This window comes from Hippopotamus amphibius, chromosome 11 (genome assembly GCF_030028045.1).
Source record: "Hippopotamus amphibius kiboko isolate mHipAmp2 chromosome 11, mHipAmp2.hap2, whole genome shotgun sequence".
Taxonomy (NCBI): Eukaryota; Metazoa; Chordata; class Mammalia; order Artiodactyla; family Hippopotamidae; genus Hippopotamus; species Hippopotamus amphibius.
Window position 1 is genome coordinate 95829535 of NC_080196.1, and position 21193 is coordinate 95850727.

General features: G+C 40.2%; 1 protein-coding gene across 18 annotated transcripts in view; it reads right to left on the bottom strand.

Annotated features, from left to right (window-relative positions):
* The window catches only part of TCF4 (transcription factor 4), a 354349-nt gene that overhangs the window by 14078 nt on the left and 319078 nt on the right, over positions 1-21193 (bottom strand). For 12 of the 18 annotated variants that reach the window (XM_057698758.1, XM_057698762.1, XM_057698768.1 and 9 more), the window contains 2 exons: positions 20614-20690; positions 17730-17933 (listed from right to left, as the gene is read on the bottom strand). In XM_057698758.1, the coding sequence (XP_057554741.1) occupies positions 17730-17933; positions 20614-20690 (281 nt within the window). The remainder of the gene's footprint in view (positions 1-17729; positions 17934-20613; positions 20691-21193) is intronic. The other 6 variants (XM_057698765.1, XM_057698764.1, XM_057698759.1 and 3 more) reach the window with 2 other exon arrangements.

The following is a 21193-nucleotide window of genomic DNA, read 5'->3' on the forward strand; positions in this document are numbered from 1 at the left end:
AATCTAGCCCATGCTTGTCACTGTGACAGGTGCTGGGGACAGGGTAGTGAATAACTTAGATGTGGCCCCTGCCCTCATGGAGCTTCTAGCAATCCTTGGTGGGATTTCTGTCGAGTGATCAATTTAGTCTGGTGGTTTTAATAGGACCAGAAACTCATTCCAGCTTGCTCAGCTAAAAGGAGATTTAACAGCAAGATTTATGTGACCTAGGTTTTGTGCCTGGAGAACTCTCGGGATCTGAGGTCACCCCTTGTCTCTTAGGGGCTATTCCAGCCTCTCTCCTTCCTCTGTTGGTACCTCTGTCTCTCCCTGGCTTCTGCCTGCTCAGGATTACAGCCTGGACAGCTCTCTTCCTTCACAGGAGCTCCCAGAACATCCTTTCAGGTTTTGAACCTGCTCCTAACTCCCTCTCTGTTTTAGTATTTCTGACTTCAGAATGCCAAGATCATTTGATGGCCCAGCTCATCATTTTGAAGCAGACATGGGCCATCCAATGAATGGACCAGCCTGGAATCAGGCTGTCCTCAGCCGGTGTCCTCATCCCTGATCCAATGAGCTACAAAACAAGAAGAGGAGGCAAGGTCATGTGGTCCAAATACGGCTGCCCCTTCCTCGGGCCCCGTAAATCATGGCTTTTATATGCAAATACCTAAGTTCCATTCCATCTTAGGTCAAGGAATATTCAAATTCTGACACAGCTTTTTAAATTCTTCTGTGTGAATTTATCACTGGGAATTATTAAATACTTTCAGAAGTGCACTACTTCTTTTGAATTACATAAGCACCATATAATTTTAAATAATCTTACTTTCTGAGGAAAGAACTGATATATTAAGAACACTTTTCAATCACAGTATATAGACTTTAAGGGTGTGGGGAGGCTTGGATACCAGTTAGGACAAAATTTTCATTTTACAGAGAAGAAAGTGAAGGCCGAAAATGGTTGTGACTTAGTGAACATCTAGTGAGAGGACTAAAACAGACTTTGAATTCAAAAAACTTATAACAACATCAAACAATTTGACTGGGCTCAAACACACACACACACACACACACACACACGGAAGGGGAGAAGAGTTAAGGGACAAATGGGGTTACTTCCTGGACTTTTCATTTTAAAACTCTGTGTGTGTGTATGTGTATAGATGCAGATATGAAAATCATTTTAGTTTTCCTTATTATAGGGGAAAAAAACATCATAGTCCACCAACTCAGGCCAAGGTCAAGATGTCTAACTAAATTACAAAATTTAATATCTGCCACAACTCCTCCAACATAAACAGATTTAAAAGATATGCAGCTTCAAATTAGGTGGCTGTTGGCAAGGCTGTTTTTATGTGGGGATTCGTAGAGAGAGCGTCCTGGTAAATATCCTTATCCTGATCCTCAAGCTAACAACAAACACCACAAACAAAAAAGGCATTCAATGTTTCTGCTCTCTTTGTTTCCAGGGAGTATTGTGAAAGTAATTATTCTGTTGTATTTAAGAGGCCTATTTCATGGATGGGAAAATGTATTAAATTTCATTTGGCAGTTATTCAATCCTTGTTAATGTTATCTCCAGAGATAACTGCTTCAAAACAGGCTTTCAGACCTCAGTTCTTTCTCTTCTACCATAATCCTTCTAAAAGAGTGTAGGATGGGAACTTTAGGAAACTTGTCATCAATTTCTAGACCCGCCATAATGACACAAAACCAGAAATGCTGTTAGAAACATTTTAGCATCTCAAATCGAAAGTTTGTAATTAATGGCATCAGGTTCAAAGTTTTCCTTTTGAGAGAGGTGTTTTTTAGAGAGAAGAAAAATTACAATAAGAAAATGGGGCAAAGAAAAGAAGTCCTGGTAACTTTTACTTTTCTCTCTTCTTTCTCTTGTTTTGCCATAATCATAAAAAAAGCGGATGGGCTTTTTTTTTTTTTTTTTTTTTAACTGTAATTAGACACCCATTGACAGAGAAAACAGTTTTGGTGTCTGAACTGTAATCTCCCCATGAAATATCAATTATACATAACAGTCGTAGAGTCCTAGATTTCAGTTTCAATTATCTTGCCAGATCTGCCTGTATCATATTAGAGGAAAACAAACATTTTCTCAAATGTGCAAAAAATACCACTGAGTCCAAAAGGTGCATCTTTTAAAGAGGTGGGAAGTGGTCCTGTAAACTTCTTTTAATAGCTCACAGATGGGAACTCAGAAGTTCATGAAATAGCAGTGGTAGATACTGAGGAACAATATCAGAGCCACCAAATTCGGTAGAAAATGAGACTAGGCTCTGATAACCAACTCTTTCGTGTGAAAAAGCCCTGACATCTGGGACACCCTTCAACCACGAATATAATTTCCATATTCCTTAGTGTTAAAAAGTTATCAGACCATTTTAAAAAATTCATGTAATTAAACACTGAAAGGACTTTTCACTGAAGTCAGATCTGGATTCAATTCTTTAGTTTGGATTTCGATTCTTAAAATGTTTATTGGGAGAGGGCCTCCTAATTTTCTTAAAAACACCTACTTTTCCCCCCAGAAATCTCACAGCTTCACTTAGGCTCTGCCTGAAATGTAAGTTAATTTGTTACTGGGCAATTCTCGGAAATGTATTTAATGCTTATTCCCCAGATGATAAAACAATTTTAGAGAGGATTTAAACACAACCTAAATGACCCAGACTTTGGCAGTGCCTAACCTGTCATGGGATCAGCTATGCTAAAACTCCCATGATGTCCACCAAAATGGTTAAAAATGAATGATTCTGTGATCTAGTTTAAGAGATGCAAATGGCTGTTATCTGATTTCAGTTCATCTTTTTTTTTTTTTTTTCCTCTTAACTGGTAAGTTCCATCTAGTAAAACTGTTTCATTTCTCTCCTCTGCATCCCCACCCCTGCCCCCAATTCTCTGCATCATTTTCCTTCACAGGAAACCAGAACTGGATGCAGCCCACCAAGCGGGTACCTCGGTGGGCGGTTAGCAGAGTCCATTCCATCCCTTCCTTGCCCCAGGGAGCAGGTTAGTAAGTAGGTTGGAGGGAACTAAAGTTAATCCACGCCTAGTGAACCAAGCCCATGTAGCACAGATTATGGTGCACTTTTGGAATTACTTGTAAGCAGCTTCTTTTGTCTAGTGTGAAGGAAAAGACAACTGGACACTTCATGTGTACTTGGAATTTTGGGTCCCCGCAGTGTAAACACACCTGTGTGAGGCTCTGTAGCCAGTCCAGGAAGAACAACACTAGGGATTCATCCTTACCTAGCTGGCCTTTATTTTTTTTAATTATTTTTTATTGGAGTATAGCTGACTTACAATGTTGTGTTAGTTTCTGCTGTACAGCAAAGTGAATTGATTATACAAAAACATATATCCACTCTTTTGTAGAGTCACAGATGTGGAAAACAAACTTATGGTTACCAAGGGGGTGGAGGGGATAAATTGGGAGACTGGGCTTGACACACACACACTGCTATATATAAAATAGATAACTAATAAGAACCTACTGTATAGCACAGGGAACTCTACTCAATATTCTGTAATGACCTATACATAGGGAAGAATCAGGGCTTTATCTCTGAAATGCTTTTCTTATTATCCAAGTAACACCTGCCGATTGTAACATATTTGGAAAGGCAATGGAAGTGTGAAGAAGCTTGCCTAAACTAATAAAACATTTCTTCCCCATCACTTCCTAAATACTCAGCTTGTAAATGCTATATCCTCTGCCCATCACTTGGTCCCTTGGATATCAAGGTTCCAGCATGGATTTTCATTGTTCTATGGATTAAGTCTAAGATCAATACCTTATGCTTCTGGGTCCTTCACCTGGACACCAGAGGACCATGCTGGTACCCTCCTATTCTTAAATTCCTTCATCTCAATCTTCAATTACCTATTTGTGGTCCATCATCTGCTGCCTTCACTCTCACATCCCCGAGGCTTGAGCTAAGCCCTCCCTCTTCTGTCCCCTAGGGCTGGTTTCCTCCCCATGACCCAGTGATCAGCCACTTCTCTTTTATTTGTCCCACAGACCCCCACACTCTCACTCCTCCTAGACTGTCTGGGTCTCCAGAACTCTCAGCATCTTGCTAGGTGGGCTTGGACAGGGTTCTCCCCTGACTGTTCATTACGGACACCACCCTTAAAACACACTCAAGGCCACTGTCTAATAGGGCAGGGCCTACAAATCAATGATCTTGTTTTGCTGCTATTCACAAAGCCTATACCTGTTCTTCTTCTTCTTCTTCTTCTTTTTTTTTTTTTTTTTTGGTTGCGTCATGTGGCATGCAGGATCTTAGTTCCCCAACCAGGGATCAAGCCCATGCCCCCTGCAGTGGAAGCACAGAGTCTTAACCACTGGACCTCCATGGAAGTCCCAAGCCTATACGTGTCTTGAAATGTAAGCACCCCAAGGGCAAGTGCTGGGTCCTTGTATAGGACTGTTATATCACGAGGTGCAATTAGATACTTACTAAACGGCAAATGATGACACCAATGGCTTGTATCTTGTGAGACTATCTGAAACCTAAAAGCTTTTGGTATTGTCAAATATAGGTTTAGCATGTTTCTATCAAAGATTAAAATTTCATTTTATTCAACAAATGCCTTAGGAATGTCTATTATATGCAAGTCACTGCAGGAAAAAATAATAAAAGATAGATGTGTGTATTACTTTATAGTCTCTTATACCTTAGTGTTGGATTAATATGATTACTACATAAGGCAAAATAAGATGAATGTCAAAAAGGAGTATAAGGTCATGTAGACGTTTTAAAAAAAAATTTTTTTTTGATGTGGACCATTTTTAAAGCCTTTATTGAATTTGCTAAAATACTGCTCCTGTTTCATGTTTTGGTTTTTTGGCTATGAGGCCTGTGGGCTCTCAGCTCCCCAACCAGGGATCAAACCTGTACCCCCTGCATTGGAAGGCAATGCAGGGGGTGCAGGTTTCAACCACTGGACTGCCAGGGAAGTCCCTCATGTAGGGTTTTAAAGGATGGGTGAAAACATATCAGATACAGAAACCAGAGACTACTATTTTAGATAGGGTTTGAATGCTGGGTAGAATTTTGCTATAGATTATCTAAATATATATATATTTTAAAACTGACATTTAACATTAATATCTCAACTTTAAATGAAAGTTCCTATTTTTACAACAAGAAGTGCCAATATTTCGATTATATATATACATATATATAGATATATATATATGAAGCAGCAGCTACGGACTGCATGTCAACGTGTTTTTACATTGTCAGACGACATATTTTGAACAAAAAGCAGACTTTTGTAAAGCCCATTATAAACCTCACTGGCTTTGTTACAAAGTGAACAATATAGGGCATTTTGGATACAAATGGTACCTCACTGTATGCGTGTATTATTGGCCCAAATGATTCACTCTTATTTAACTGCAATGAAGTCTTTCATCTCCCAGCTATACAATAATAGTTTCCATATGACCAGTGGCTCTGCTATAAATAAGATCAAAAGCAAAAGAAAGGATTTAATAAAAGAAAATGACATTAAGAGTAGCATTAAATCAGGGGAAAAAAATACCAATATCCAACTCTTTTTTTTTTTTTTTGAGAATAAAGCTTCACAGAGTACCAAGCAGCTTCTCCAATATGTCATGAAAAAGCATTTACCAGCAGTAGGCATGTGCAAAATCCATTTGCGTAGGTCTTAGAGTGGCAAAGATTAAGTTGGGGGATGGGAAGGGGGCCAGCGGGGGATGGGGTGGGGAGAACACCCCCATGTAGAGGCAGGCTGGAGGACAGGTACCAGACCAAACAGCTAGTGTTACGGTGTAGTGTTCAAGGGAACATGGCACTGGCAGATGTCCATCCAATTCTCTGTCCTTTTCTGTTCTAGTTTATGGAGATGGGCTTTTTGGTAATCCTGAGCTTCCCAGAGAATCATAACATTGCTCAACCCCAGTACATGAGTTCTGAGAAAGGAAGTTTTTTTTGGCAATGCACAGTGACTTGATATGAAGAGCCAACTTCCCAAACAAATTTTCTTCTAGTTCTTTAAAAAAAAATTACAATGTTAATCTGTATTCCCCACTGGATAAACAGCTGCTAATAACCTCCAGCTCCCAGGGGAGGAGGTCGTTTCCTTTCATCTTCAGGCTGCTGGGTATCTGACGTGCACTGGACTTTAGTGATTCCACATGTTTTGTACTTGGCCTTTTTCAAAAGTGCCCCGTCCTGGTCCTGCCAATTCGGGTTCCTTTTCTGCTTTGCCCTGAGATTGCCTCCATGAACTCAGAGGACGTACTCAGTTCTGGGACTACTTATTTGAAATTACAGTTCTTTTACTGTGGGTGTATTTAAAGAGGAAATTCAAGCACTTATAATACCTAAAGGAAGCTAAAGTGTTGGACCTTTGTATTTGAAGCCTTGGGAGGGAAACAGCCATTTCAGAGGGAGCTGATTATTCACTCAAGGGCTGGCTATGTTCAAAGATGCTCAATTTCTAACAGCATCGCTAATGCATTACTTTATCTGTTTGCATCCTAAATAAAGGAGCCAATTTCAACACTTCTTCCTCTAACAGGAAGTACCCTGCAGAAGATTACAGGGCCAACCCGGCCCCAGAGTCTTTCTCACTTGGTCCCTTAGCACCTGCTTTTACTGGTGACCTCAGTTCTACACCTCAAGATTCAGACATTTCGCAAAACAGCTTTTAAAACAAAAACCAGCTGTTTCCCATCTAGACTACAGGGGGAAAATTTTTGGGCGGCTTACAGAAACATTACCCAGAGACTACCATTCTCCAATAACTTTCACACACTTTCAGCTCCGAATGAGACCCGTCCCTGTGCAGAAGCCGGGGAGCAGGCAAATGTGAAATTAAAATGTGGAAACTCAACACCGTGGTTTTTGACAATATTTCCAATTAACTGCTTGAAAATGGATGTGGCTATTGTATCAGGGCAATGCTTCCCCAAAACATGTCATGTAACTAATATTGGACAGATCTTTTGGTTAAACTCAACTTTATAGTCCTAAATTGATTCATGGATCTAGAGGAAGCTGTAATTATGTACAACTGTGAATGTCAACCAATTAGGTAGAATCCTTGCATTTCAGAAATTCAATGTTAAAGCTTCTTTTTTTTTTTTCTTCAGGTTTTCACTCCTAAAGCTGCTTTGCCTAAACCCTCTTCTTATTTCAAATCCATTTTGCACTTCTGTTTTCTAAGCAATGAAGATACTTTTGATTTGAAAAAAAAATTTACAGCCCCAATAAAAGTTAAAATAACACAACAGCCACAGGTTTTGAAAAAAATATAAAATGGCCAAGGCCTAGTCTTGGCTTTTAAACGGTGCCAAGTTGCTTCAGTATTTTCTGTTTTGGTATGAATGACATAACTGAATTACTTCATGAGCTGCTACTTTAATTCCTAAGGGTGGAACATTCCATGAGTTAATTTAATTTGGATGTAAAAAATATACATGAAAACTCACTCTTCCTGTGGACTCTCTTGTGAAAGATGTGAGCCAGTTGTTGGAGCTGCCGCGCTCCAAGGAGGGGCTCTCTGCCCAAGGCAGCCCTGCCTGGTGCACCGCAAGGGTTGGCATCATTGGGTCATTTTCTTACTTCCATTTGGGTACATAAGAGCCTTGATTGTCTGCATTTTTTTTTTTTTTTGGATCATGCTTATTCTATGGCTCTGTAATGCCCTTTCTAGCCTGCCTCTGTTGAAATTAGATGCACACTCTAATATGAGCTCAATGACATCTTCTCCACGAAGCTCTCCTTAGCCATTGCGAAGGCAGGCCAATCTTCGCCCTTCTCCAGTTCACTTCTCATGGCACTTAATCATTCCACCCTGCATGATGGTTGATTAGGCACACACTTGGGTTCCCGTCCTCCCAGAGCCAGAGGCCTGTGGGCTCAGAGACTTTCTCTTCCTCATGTGTGTGTCCCCCAAGGATCTGAAGCAGGGACGACACAGAATGAGTGAAGAAACATCGGTGTATTTTCTAATCTATACAATACAGAGCTTTCCCTTCAGAAAATCTGCTTTCCTGAGAAAATGAGGGTAATACTACTTTTTGAAAATGCACAGGTTGTGTCTTTTTAAAATTATAGACAGTTTAGCACTGTGCCTTTGTCCCCAACAAAATATGATGAGAACTGTGCTATCGAAAGCGTCTATTGGGATTGCCATATATACATTCCTAATAAGAAAAAAAATCAAGCTGTACACTTTAAATATATGCCGTTTATTGTATGTCAATTATATCTCAATTGAAGTTCTTAAAAAAAAAAGAAACCAGATTAGAGCAGAATAAGAAAAGAAATTTGTAGGCTAAACGTAATCATTAATATAGGTGTAAAATTCCAAATAAGGTTTTACAGAACTAAAAAAGAAAAAAAAAAGGTGTCTACCTGCTTTTTCCTCTGTTATTTAAGAAGAAAGCAAAATCAAAATGTGTTGAGGTCACAGAGCCTCTTTTAAATGTGTTTTTATATTTTAAAAGCAGAGGAGACAACCGTTAGGTTTTATGTATTTAAGGTTCATAACACCAGGGTGCTAAACACGGGGGAAAAATTAAGGAACTAGGCTTGGTTTGTCCTAGAAGCAAGGAGAAAGGGAGTCCTTTGGGTTTGACGGTCCAATGCAGACTGACTGTCTCGTTTCTAAGTCACAGGGCCTGAACTTGACTAAAATGGGTACTGGGGGAAGAGAAAGGGGATATACCTAACTTAGACCCAGAGCTGTAGGATCCAGGTGCACGTCATGCCCAACCACTTGTTTCAGGGGTTGTTAATAGAGAGTAAATGGTCCCCCTGCTATGGCTGGATTCAAAACCTCTTTGACTTTCGTTTAAATGGATGCCGAAACATCAAATGGTGAGCTCAAGGATTCTAAAGCTCTCGTAACTAATCCATGGTCAAGAGAACTTACCAAAGTCAGAGAAAGACAAATACTGTATGTTCTCAGTTATATGTAGAATCTAAAAAAAATGAACTCAAAGAAATGAGAGAGTAGAACGGTGGCTGCTGGGAGCTGGGGGCAATGGGGGATGTTGGTCAAAGGTGACAAACTTCCATCTACAAGATGAATAACCTCTGGGGATCTAATATATGGCATGGTGACATTAATTAACAATCCTGTATTATATATTTGAAAGCTGTTGGACTTCCCGGGTGGCTCAGTGGTTAAGAATCCTCCTGCCAACAGAGGGGACACACGGGTTCGAACCCTGGTCTGGGAAGCCACCACAATGAGAAGCCAGCGTACCACAATGAAGAGTAGCCCTCGCTCTTCACAACCAGAGGAAGCCGGTGCGCAGCAACGAAGACCCAACACAGCCCAAAATAAATAAATTTATTTAAAAAAAACAAAAATGAAAAGAAAGTTATTGACTGTGGCTCTTAAAGGTTATCACCACCACACACACACACAAAAACAAAACTAATTATGTGAGGGGACAGAGGTGTTAACTAACCTTATTTTAGTAAGCATTTTATAAAATACACATGTATCAAATCATTGTACCGTACACCTTAAACTTACATATGTTACATGTCAGTAATATCTCAATAAAGCTGGCACAATTTTTTTAAATGAAGGGAATTTCTTCAAGTCATTTTTCCTCTCTGCCTTCCCCGCCCCCCCCACCACCTAGTTTTCTTAAAATAAAATATAACATTGATGATACCTTTCAATTGAGGTTGTTAATCTGCTTTCAGAAATTTTTGATAATTGTGGAGATTAGGAGAGAGAGTGCAACACTAGAGATAGGCAAATATCCTCATTAAAGAGAAAAAAAACCCAATAGAGAATCTATAGAAAGGTGATATTGATGACTAAGATCGTGGGTGAAATTCTGTAACAGGTTATGTAAAAGACAGTTCCAAAATGCTCTGAAATTTACAGCATTGCAGGCAATGACCTCTCCAACCCAGTGTGGTTCCACCAAGAACAAGTCTTTCTGGATAAACCTCCTTCATGGGAATGCTGCACACCTGGTGTTTTGTGACAAATCTGCCAATAACAGAGCTGCAGAATATGCGATTGAATGAGGACCTAAAGGAGACTTTGAAACTGGAAACAGACGGAAGGCTGCCATATGAAATTCACTGGTACAACAGAGAGTGCACAAGGACAGTTGATGGACGTGTCGCCAATGGACTTCCGATTACAAGTTCAATATTTGTCAACAGGATGATGGTGTCACCAAATACTGCCAACAGGATGCTGTTAGGTGGCCTTTAATGAAGATATAATGTATTGAATGGGTTGGGTGATCGATCCACCCTAGTCTGTGCCAATGATTCCTTGAGCACTGTGTTCCATTTAAGATTCTACACACTAAAAGGTCCTGGGGAGAGCATTCTTTCTAAACCTGGAAGAATGCACTGAAAAGTTATAAAGTCAAAACTTTTTTTTTTTTTTTTAGGATAAATATTTGAAGACACAGCTGTCTAGCCCAGCGAAAAAAAGTACAGAGTAGACTGTCTTCAAACAACTGAGAGTTTCTCAAGTCTTTGTTGACTTGATTTAGGAGTCACTCCAATGAGCAAAAATGAAAACTTCACAGGGAAGTAAATTTGGGACATGACATAATGGAGAATTTTCTAAAGGCTGATGGAAATGGGCTCTGTGGTCATTTAGAGCAGGGGGTCCCCAAGCCCTGGGCTGAGGACCGGCAGTGATCCGAGGCCTGTGAGGAACCAGGCCGCACAGCAGGAGACGAGCAGTAGGTGAGTGGGAGAAGCGCCATCTGCCCTCCCCATTGCTCCCATCACCACCCAAAACGCCCCCCCACTCCCCAGTCCACAGGAAAACTGTCTTCCACGAAACCGGTCCCTGGTGCTGAAAAGGTTGGGGACCACTGATTTAGAGCTACTCAGCCTTGGAGGAAGGAGGCTGATAGAGGCTTGCTCTCTGCTCGGCAGGCAGTGTGTAGAGGGGATTTGGATGGAGATGACCTCGCACGGTCTCCGAGATTGTAAGCTAATAATTGCTTAGAAATGAAGTACGTGCTCAAATACACACAGAAACTTATGGAGTCAAAATCCCTGAAAACCCAAGAGGAACAAGACTGAAGATGACTAAGCCAGTACAGATCACCCCCCTGCTGAAGAGGTCCACAAAGAAACAGAGTTTTCTGACTTCTGCTACTCCCATTACGATGTACCAGTAAATGCTACCCAAAATATCACATCACTGCCTGCTACTCTCTCGGGGCCAAATCTGATTGGCAGAACTAAATAGCAAGATAGTACAGAGAGCCAAGGGGCAACTAAAGAGTTTTCTTGGGTTTCGTTAGTTAACAGAACATACGTAATATAGCCACAGTTTTGAAATTGCTATGGCATTGGGTTAGAGAGGAAGTTTGCTGCGGCAATGTAATATTTAGTACAAAGAGTGCTAGTCTCTCTGCTGGCTTGTCTGGTTGCTAATCCTAGCTTGGCCATTAACCAGAGAGTATCCATACCTGGGTCACTTCCCCTTTCTGGGCCTCAGTCTTCAGCAGTAAAAAAGCAATGGGCTAAATGACTTCTGTGGTGCTTTCAGCATCTAAAATTCAATGGTCCTAATTCTGAAGAACTATGAAAGCAGAACTAATTTAAGTTGTTTATCCTCTGAAGTCCTAAGTGGTAAAAGCTCTCACATGTTTAGTGTGAAATAAAAAGGTGTTCCTTCACCTAATGACTGGTTCTTCTGATAAATTCTTTGTAATCCAAAGTCACATTAAAAATGTTATTGAAAAGAGGGAAAGTGGGCTAAGATTAGTTTTTACCAGTGGTTTCTGAAATGTGTGCCACACTGTCACCTAGGAGTCTAGTAACAGGCCTCAGGTGATGCTGTGGAGAACAGATGTGGGTGGCGAGTTTCACAGGGCTCCTCCTCCCCTAGGTCATCTAGGGCAACTACGAGGGTGAGCCAAAAATGATCCACACTCTGGTTATACTAAAACTGCTGCTGGCCGCACTGTCTTATCAGCACTTGCTGTTCAAGGCTACTGTCTCCCTAGTCACTGCTGTGCAGGTGTGAACGTGTTACATCAGTTCATTTGTAACTGCAGTGCGAGCAAACATAGATGCTCCACTTGCGATTGGCATGAAAGGAGGGCAATGTGCAGTGATTTGTTTTTTGTGGTCTGAGGGCGTACCTGGTTGTCGTTATTTATCGAAGACTGTTCGCAGTATGAAGAAAGTGTTTTGTTGTGAAGAAGTGTGCATGAATGGGTAGAGATGCTTACTGAAGAGCTGAGCTTAAACTTCAGATTAAACGCAGAGGACTGCCATCCAAGGGCGTTGTGATCTTGCATGACAATACACGTCCACACACTTCTGCCTACACCGTTGACACTCTACAAAAACTTCATTTTGAGGTGTTAATCCCTATAGTTCTGATCTTGCTCCATTGGACTTTCACCTGTTTGGTCCCCTGAAAGCAGCCCTACGAGGATGAAGATTCACTTCTGATGAAGAAGTGAAGACAGCGGTGCATCCGTGGCTCGCAGCTCAGCCTAAAACATGTTTTAACGAGGGAATATGAAAGCTTATTGACAGATGGACAAAGTATATTGAAAAGCAAGGAGAGTATGTCGAAAAATGATGTATTTGTCTTTTCTAAAAGTTAATAAAAATGAATTCTACAGCCAGAGTGCGGATAATTTTTGACTCACCCTTGTAGATCCTGAGGAGACCACTACTCCTACCAAGTGACAACCTGATCATCCCTCCCAGATATGAGAGCTGGGCCCCTGCTCGCCTATGAGTCTTACTACACTGCTCCAGCAACTGGTTTTTAAATATATACCCTATCTTACGAGACTGTGAACCCCTGGAGGGCAGAAACCACACCTTAGCATACGGCCAGGCATTTGGTAATGACTTGGTAAATGTTTTTGAAATTAATAGATGGGCTTCAAGCAAAAAGGCTCTGGGAATCACACTAATCTTATATTAACAGCACAGGAGCTTTTCAGCTCAATGATCCCACCACTGCTTACTCTACTGATGAGTAATCAGGAGCAGGAACAGAACCACATGAAGGTATTTTTGATGTGGGTTTCATTCTTGTTCTGATAAAAGAGGAGTAAGGTCATCTGAAAGGCTTTTTTTCAGAGCTCATCTGTGGATCTGAATACTGCATGAATAACGGAGAGACATATTTGGAAAACTGCCGTTTCAATAATTTATCAAAAATCTAATGATTTAGTATCAGAACTGATATCCGAGGCACAGAGGGGAATGATATCTGCATAAGAGTTTCTAACCAGATTAGTGATAAACCCAGCTATTTCTTTATTCTTCCACACTCGGAAATTTCTGCTTTGATGCTCTGTTGGAAAACTGGGAGGTTAAGGTAAGAAGAATAACTTAAAAATTTAAAATTTACTACTCCACCCACCCTAGCAAGGAGAGCTCACACCTCTTGCCACTTAGCACAGACATGCTGATTTATGAATGAGCGTTTAGACAATGTGGGATTTAATCTAGCATGCTACCATACTGGAGGAAAGTATTTCCTCCATTACCTTTACATGTGGGCAGAGAGGTGCTTTGGGAAATTGGTCATAAGATACCTAAAAACTTCTTTCTCGTCGACCAACATTTGTGAAAATTTGAAAATCACAAGTTCTAACCACCTAAAATTAGTTCTAAAAAGGTGTAGCTATAGATCCTCTCTGAGGAATGCTCATGATTGTAAGCAGGGAATTTAGAGTCAATGTCCCCTGAGTTTAAATCTAGCTTCCTGACTTGAGACTAACCACTCAAACTTCTAAGGCTCATCTGACCAACACCTAAAATGGAAACCATTAGCATCCTCGCTGGGCTCTCGTGAAGATGGCCTGAGATAAGGTATATGAAACTCCTAGCTGAGGGGCTGGCAACTTGTCAGGCACTCAGAAAATACGAGTTTCCTTTCTTCCCTTTTGACTGATGATTTATTTACAGGGAGGGAAACAAAATGTAATACATGCCACTCAAGGAATTTGCAATCTAGTTGGTAAGGCAAAAGTCAGAACCTACCAGAGATATACTGCTATGCCTAAGTGGGTAAAATACAATCATACCATCTAGCCAATGGTCTGATTCACAGCACTGTGAGAGTAGAAAAGAAAGACTCTCACGGGTGGAGGTTGCAAAGGAAGGCTTCCCGGAAGAGGCAGAATTTGAGTGAAAGCTTTGGGAATGGGTGGGAATGAGATGGACGAAGAGAAGTGAGTAGAACAGGCCAAGCCAGACAGATGCAAAAAGAAGCACCTAGTGAGAACATACAGGGTATATTCTGGTAAAATGTAGAGGCTGGTCTTGCTGGAAAAGTTTCTGCATTGGAATAGCTAAACATAAGGCTTTTGGCAAATAGTTATGGGCTTAATAAGCTAGGCTGAGAAATATGTCTTTATCTTGCAGATAATGGAAAGCCTGTGAAGGTTTCTGAGCAGGAAAGAGCATGGCCAAATAATATCATCTAGAAAGCCCGCAAGAATCAACATTCACTCGAGTGTTATGAGCCGTGCTGCTGTGAAAAAAAAAAATCCCTTTCATTATACTAATACTTCGTAATTCACTGAAGACCTACTTCAGAACTCCAAGGAAAACATTTTATGAATCAAAAGCTAAGTACAATATGTTAGCAATTAAATGAGATAACATAACAGCCCAGGCAGAACCACGGTTCTCCCCACCACGATTGCAAGCTGCTGCAGAAAGAAATGCTTCTATCATCTTCCAAGTGATCAAGCCATTTTGTTTTGATTTTCGGAAGGCAGGGAGAGAGGAAACGAGGAGGGGACGGAGGTCAAGAGAATTCAAAGCTATCTGTTCTTTAATCAGAAGGAATTATTAAGGAGAGTTATAGAGGAGATTTGCTCAAAACAAAACCAGCCCTGGGATGGGTGTTAAGTTACTGCAACTCGCTTCCACTCCAGGACAACAACTGAAGGTGTGTAGCTGGGAATGAAACTCCCACCAGTGCTGGGCCGCCGTGTCCGGTGTGTACCTCCCACTGCTACTTTATGTACTGCAGCTGGCCAACGTTTTATAGCCTGTTTCATGTATTAAAATTCAAATGTGGAAAACATTACCAGTATCCTCCTTGAATTTTTTGTTGTTGTTGTTGTTCGAGGGGAAGGGGGGGGTGGGGTGGGTTGTTTTTTTTTTTTCCCTTCCCCTTCAACTTCGACTTCCTTTTTATTGTGGAATGGATCAAATGGTCAAAGGCTAACTTCAGACTGACTAAATTCAAAAACTATTTCCTTTGTTCTGATGTTCTTGTTTGAAAATTCATACCCGTTTGCACAAGGCAAGAAATGAGGATCCCATCTCCTGTGCACATGTTGGGGTTTCAGGCCGAGGAGCTCAGATGCTGTGGGCGCCCTGAATATTTTCGAGAAAAACGGAGAAAGACTGCAAAGCCTCCGTTGGCTCAAAGGGCATCAGGGTGTCCTGCCATGGCTTTGGAGTTACACTGTGATCTGGTTGGCACAGCCATCACCCTTGATTAAATTATAAGTTTCTTCAGAAGAGTGGGTGAGCATTTTTCCTCATCAGCAAAACTAGCAGTTTTGTCGCTTCGGATAATTTCCTTCGAAATAATCAAAAGACATTTCTGTGTAATGTTGGCCGATTATTTCCCCTTTTCTATTGATCTGTTTCATTCTCTCCAGCCCCCTCCCCCCCGCCCCGACCTGGGTCAGTCCACCTTCCCATCTTCAACGATGATTCTTGTGTCTTTCTCCTATCCCACCTCTGAATCAAACTCAAAGAGGAGGCAACTCAAAGGTCAAACAGTTCCAAAAAAGCATCTCTGTAGAGTTTATTATTTTAAAGAACCACTTAACCTACATCTGGTATTTAAGAGCAAACTTTACATATTTATGGAAAAAAAAAAAAAAACACCACATCTCTGAAGCAATGCCCTGGGTGCATGTTGCATCCGTTTAACATACGCAAAACGAACGCAGCTACAGAAATTAAACTATTTTTCTCTTGATTGAGAGCAGATATACAGAAATGGTTATAAGTCACAGATCTGGCTTTTAATAAAGCCAGATTTCTTAATTAAAAGCAGTATTGTTTAAACATTGTAGTTAAAAAAAAGAGCTGTACAAACTAAAATCTCGTATTATATGCATCCCAAGTGTATTTGGCACATTACCTGAGGCCAAGCTAAATTAAAATCTAGATTTTCCTTTTGTAAACTCTTAGCAACTGCCATGAATAGACAAACAATTTTTACTCAATGAGGAATTTTTAGGGTAGAGTCTAGGAAAAGCAAAGAAAGAAAGAAAAAAAAGATTTAGCGCTGGCATTCAAAAATATCTTTCCACGTTTTAGAAGTGAGTTCATTGCTTCTATTTATAAACCAGTATTTTTGGTTTCAAATTGGTTGCAGGTTTCCATAATATACCACTCAGGATGGGACTCAATCTTTTATTAAGAGAAATGGAAAGGAGGGCAGAAGAATACTTCTGAACAAGAAAAGAACTTAAAGAGCCTCAGAATAACCTGTGCTTATTTTGCATTCTCCTTTTGGAATTATCTTTAAATAAAAGACGCTCTAGTGATAATGGAAAAAAGACCTTTATACATGTAACTTTCTGAGAGCCTGTAAGGCACAAAACAGGACACTCAGGTGTTTGCTGGTCCGGAGTTTGTAAAGAGAAGAATTACACAGAATCACTAGCAATATCCAATTCTCCACCCATTTGGTTACCTCACTAACTGTCATCACTTAGCATTTTGTTAGGGAGGTTTGCTGAATCCTTACAAGCATCCAAAAAAGGATGCACTCCCAAGTCCTTTCCAAAAGTAATTGGTAAAACTGAAATTTCAATTGTGATGTGATCTGCTTAAATATTATTCGAATAAACACTTATTCATAAATAGGTAACAGTAAAACTACAATATACTTAAATTACAGGTACCACATCATCTACTTAGACAGACACACCTTATATTTTTACCTCCCATACTCAGAAGCAGAAGACACTGATTTGGCTTCTTTAATAATAATCCAACCTATTCACATGTGAAATGCCAGCAATGTAACATGAACATAAGTTGGGCCCTTTAGCTGAAGTCACCAAGACGAAGAACTGAACACACCAGCAACGACCCCGCAGTGATCTCTTAGGTTTATACTTAAGTGAAATGAAAACATATGTCCACACAAAAACTAGTACATGAATGTTCATAGGAGCATTATTCCTAATAGCCAAAGACTGGAAGTAACCCAAATATCCATCACCTGACAAATGCATAAATTTAATGTATAGCTATACAATGCAATCTTTTGGGGGAATAAAAGTGAATGATGCTCTGATAAATGATAAAACATATATAAACCTTGAAACCATTACGCTAAGTGAAATCAGCCAGTCAGAAAAGACCACCACATACTGCGGGATTCCATTTATAGGAAATATCTACAACAGGCAAATATACAGAGACAGAAAGTAGATCAGTAGTTGCCAGGGACTGAGGGAGGGAAGGATGGAGAGTGACTGCTAACAGGCAGTCCTCCATCCTTGTAGGGGTCAAAAATGTTCTCAAATTAGATGCTGGTGCTGATGACATAACCCTGTGAATATATACAGAACACAGTACATTGCAAAATTGAAATGGGTGAATTGTAGATTGAATAAATTATATCTCAATAAAGCTGTTTACAAAAGGAAAAGCTGCAGCAGTAATATTTGTACGAGAAAGTCTAATTCTATAAGATAATCAGAATCCCCAAATTTCATCACTTACCATGAGTGAATGTCTGTTGGCGGAAAGAAGACCGGTTCCATACCCTGAGGCCAGACCACCCATTGCTCCATTATGAGAAGGTCCAATGATTCCGTGCATGTCCCCATGACCACCAGGCATGGCTGTGGACGGGCCCACCGCGTGATTCCGGAGAACATGAATAGCATCGTCCAGTCTTTCTAAACGATCTTCAATTCGGCTCTGCTGTTGGTTAACAAATGATGTGAAATTTGATTTACTTCGAAATACGTGTGTAGGTTATGTAAGTAAAACCTGAGATGACACAAACCACGCTTTGGGTTTCTGAATATGTTTCCAATAAAGTCTATTTCCTTAAAATGATAATAAAAAAACAGTGAGCTTCCTAGAAAACTGGTGAAAATTGTTAATGCTCTAATTGTAGTGTCATTTTTTTGTGAACAAAGGAAATTCAGTCATTCTTCCAGGACACTGTCAGTACATACGCTATATTATATTGCATTAGCTTGAAAGAAAAGTTAAATTTACTTCAGAAAAGAAAAACACTTATTGAATTTAAGGAACATTCTGAAAGGCACCGGTTAAAGATTTCAAAAAATTAACAATGGAAAGGTGGCTTATTTATAGTTTCCCAATTAAATTATCCTCCTGAAGGCATAGTCCCTGGGTTTCCTCTGTACCGTATGATAGAGTGCTAAGTACCAAGTCAGGGAGAGGTAAGCGCATACAGACTGTAATTTCCTATCGAGTATCAACAATTTTTACCTATGTTTCTTGTTTTCTTCTACCATCACCCGCTTGTGCGTATGCATGTAGAGGGAACTGGAGCCTCAAAACCGTTCAAGAAGAAAACTGCAAAAATTCTGTCAACCAAAGTGACAGAAGATCTCAAGACTGAAGAATCACAAAGACTTGTGTGAATTGTTCACCGGGGGCTTCTAATTGATTTCAAAGCTCTTACTATAGTATAGAACTCACTACCTCACAAAATGAAAAGCCAAATGATTTTTTTTTTTTCACCGCAGCCATTAGGATCCTAGTTTTGTCACAACTGGATAAAGCCCACGTGATAGTTTCTGGTGAAGAAAACGGACATGGAGATGCGTATTCATCTTTTTCCGTGTGATCAATAATGACATCAAATGTCTCCAGTGTGCACCTTAACATATACCATCTCACTGGATCCCCATTCCACACGTGTAAGCAAGCAGAGAAGACATCATTATCCCTTCCTTATAGAAGTGCAAATGAGGCTCAAAGAAATTACGTGAATTAGTTAATGTCACACTGCCAGAGAATGGTAAAGTCAGGGTTGCAATCTAAGTCTTCAAATCTAGTGCCTCTTTGTACTGTATCATGCTACAATCCACTTTGATTTCCAATGGGCTGTGCAAACAGATGTACCAGCTCTCCTGCATGAGAAAAATAATTTCTAATTATTCTCTACTGACAGAAAGAATGTGTGTCTAATATAGTCAGTCTATGGTACAGAGCCTTCTGATTTGGTGGGCTCTGGTGTTAAAGGGCCTCCCTTAAACTCCTAGCTCTGCTGCCTGTGTGACCCTGGAAAGGTTACTCAACTTGTTTGAGTCTATGCTTCTTAATTTATAAAAACAGGAATGATAATATATACTTTCCAGTGTAAGTGTGAGCATGAAAAGAAATAATACACGTGCCTATCATCCTTTCTGGCTCACAGCTTCCTGGTGGAGAGCAGTTTCTGCTTGGGAATCCCCTGTGAGTGCTGAGAATTCAGAGAATTGAAGCTGCCATTCACAACTATAAACTGCGTCTTTAAATTCTATAGTTGGAAAAACCCCAGTTTTGATCGATGGGTCCCAGAGAATAACTAATGGAAGGAAACACTTAAAAGAACAATGGCTTATTGGGATGTGGGCTGCAGATTCATGGGGCTTATGTAGGTAGGGCTTACGCTGTCTCAATCTGTGGTTGCCCTATTGGCTAAAATGCGGAGGTGGATGGTTTATGCATGACAGCATGGAAAAGTGCGACGAAGGGGGAATCCACCTTTGTATTTTCATTTTTAGACTGTCTTTAATTTACATCGTTAAGCAAAAGGAAGAAAGGAAACCCTTAATAGCTGATAACATAAAGACAGATAGATAGATAGACAGACGGATAGATCGAGTGATGCCTACTTTCACGTTTCACCTCAAAATATGGGGAGAAAAAGAGAAACTCAACCTTGAAGGACAGCTCCTTGCTGCTACCGCTCCCCATCTGACTCATACACAGACCAGACAGTGCACAGAGCAGTGCTGTTTCATGTATGTTTCCAGCCGCTTCCACCTCGAGTGGAGTGTCAAACAGTGAATCACCATGTGAGTATTTATAATATTAATTACACCCAAGGAAAATTTTCAGCTTTTCCCTACAAGAGAGATTTAATGAAATTACTAGATTTCCATGAGAATCAGAGTGAACGAGGAAATAAACAGTAGGTTTCCTGTTCAGAGGTCAAGAGGAAAACTCCTTTAAACCTGTTACTCTGGAAAGCAAAGCAGAGAGACACAGACTCTCCAAGTGTTTCAGCTTCACAGCACAGCTGGAACTCCAGCACTCTCATACTGGGAGAGGTATCTAATCACTGATGCGCATCTTTGCCCAACAAGGTGAGGAGGCCACGATCCCTCCAAGATTCTTAATTTCTTACCTGGGTCTAGATATTTAGAGCCCTGAGGCTTCCACTGCAGTAGTATTTGGGTTACAACTAGAAACAGGAACAAGCATAGTCTAATAAACTCTGGCTCTAACCAAACTCGTGGGCTTATGTCAACTGAAAGTTCCTATTAGAGAAAATAAGAATCTTGAAGAGTGAACTGGGTGCAAAAAGAGAAACGTGGTCTGAGAATGGCCAGAGTGAAGATGAGCAGATGAAACTTACCAAAGAGTGCAAGGGTCCTTCATAATTAGGAGACGATGAAGCCTGTCCCCCATTTCTAGACCAAACAGCTGTGCCTGCTGATGTGAAAATGGGAATTACAATGAGATCTGTACAATGTTAAACAATCTTAGCAACAATTTAAACAGCTCTTTTAGAAATCAGCAATGTCAATTTCTATTTGGACAATAAGAAAATACACGGAAACTTCCCATACAAGAATTTGGGGGTGAGGAAAACATTTTAAATGTAAAATATGTAGACTTTAAATAGAATTCTCTCAGGCTTCCTCATAAAAGGGAACATTTAATTGATTTTGAATTTTAGCTAGAGAAATGTCCCTTTGATAGAAAACTATCACTATACAGTCAACGGACTTCTAAAAGTGTAAAGGGGGATTTTCATTACACCTTCATTCAAAGCCAGTTTCTTAAACCAAAATTCTCTCACCAATGAAAAACAGTTTTGCTACTTGTTTTTAAAATGATCCTTAAGAAAGGATAAGTCTTCAGAAACTTTTCAAGGAAATAAGATTAGCTGGCAGTGACCCACTAAACCAGAAATTTAAACACTCAATATAACA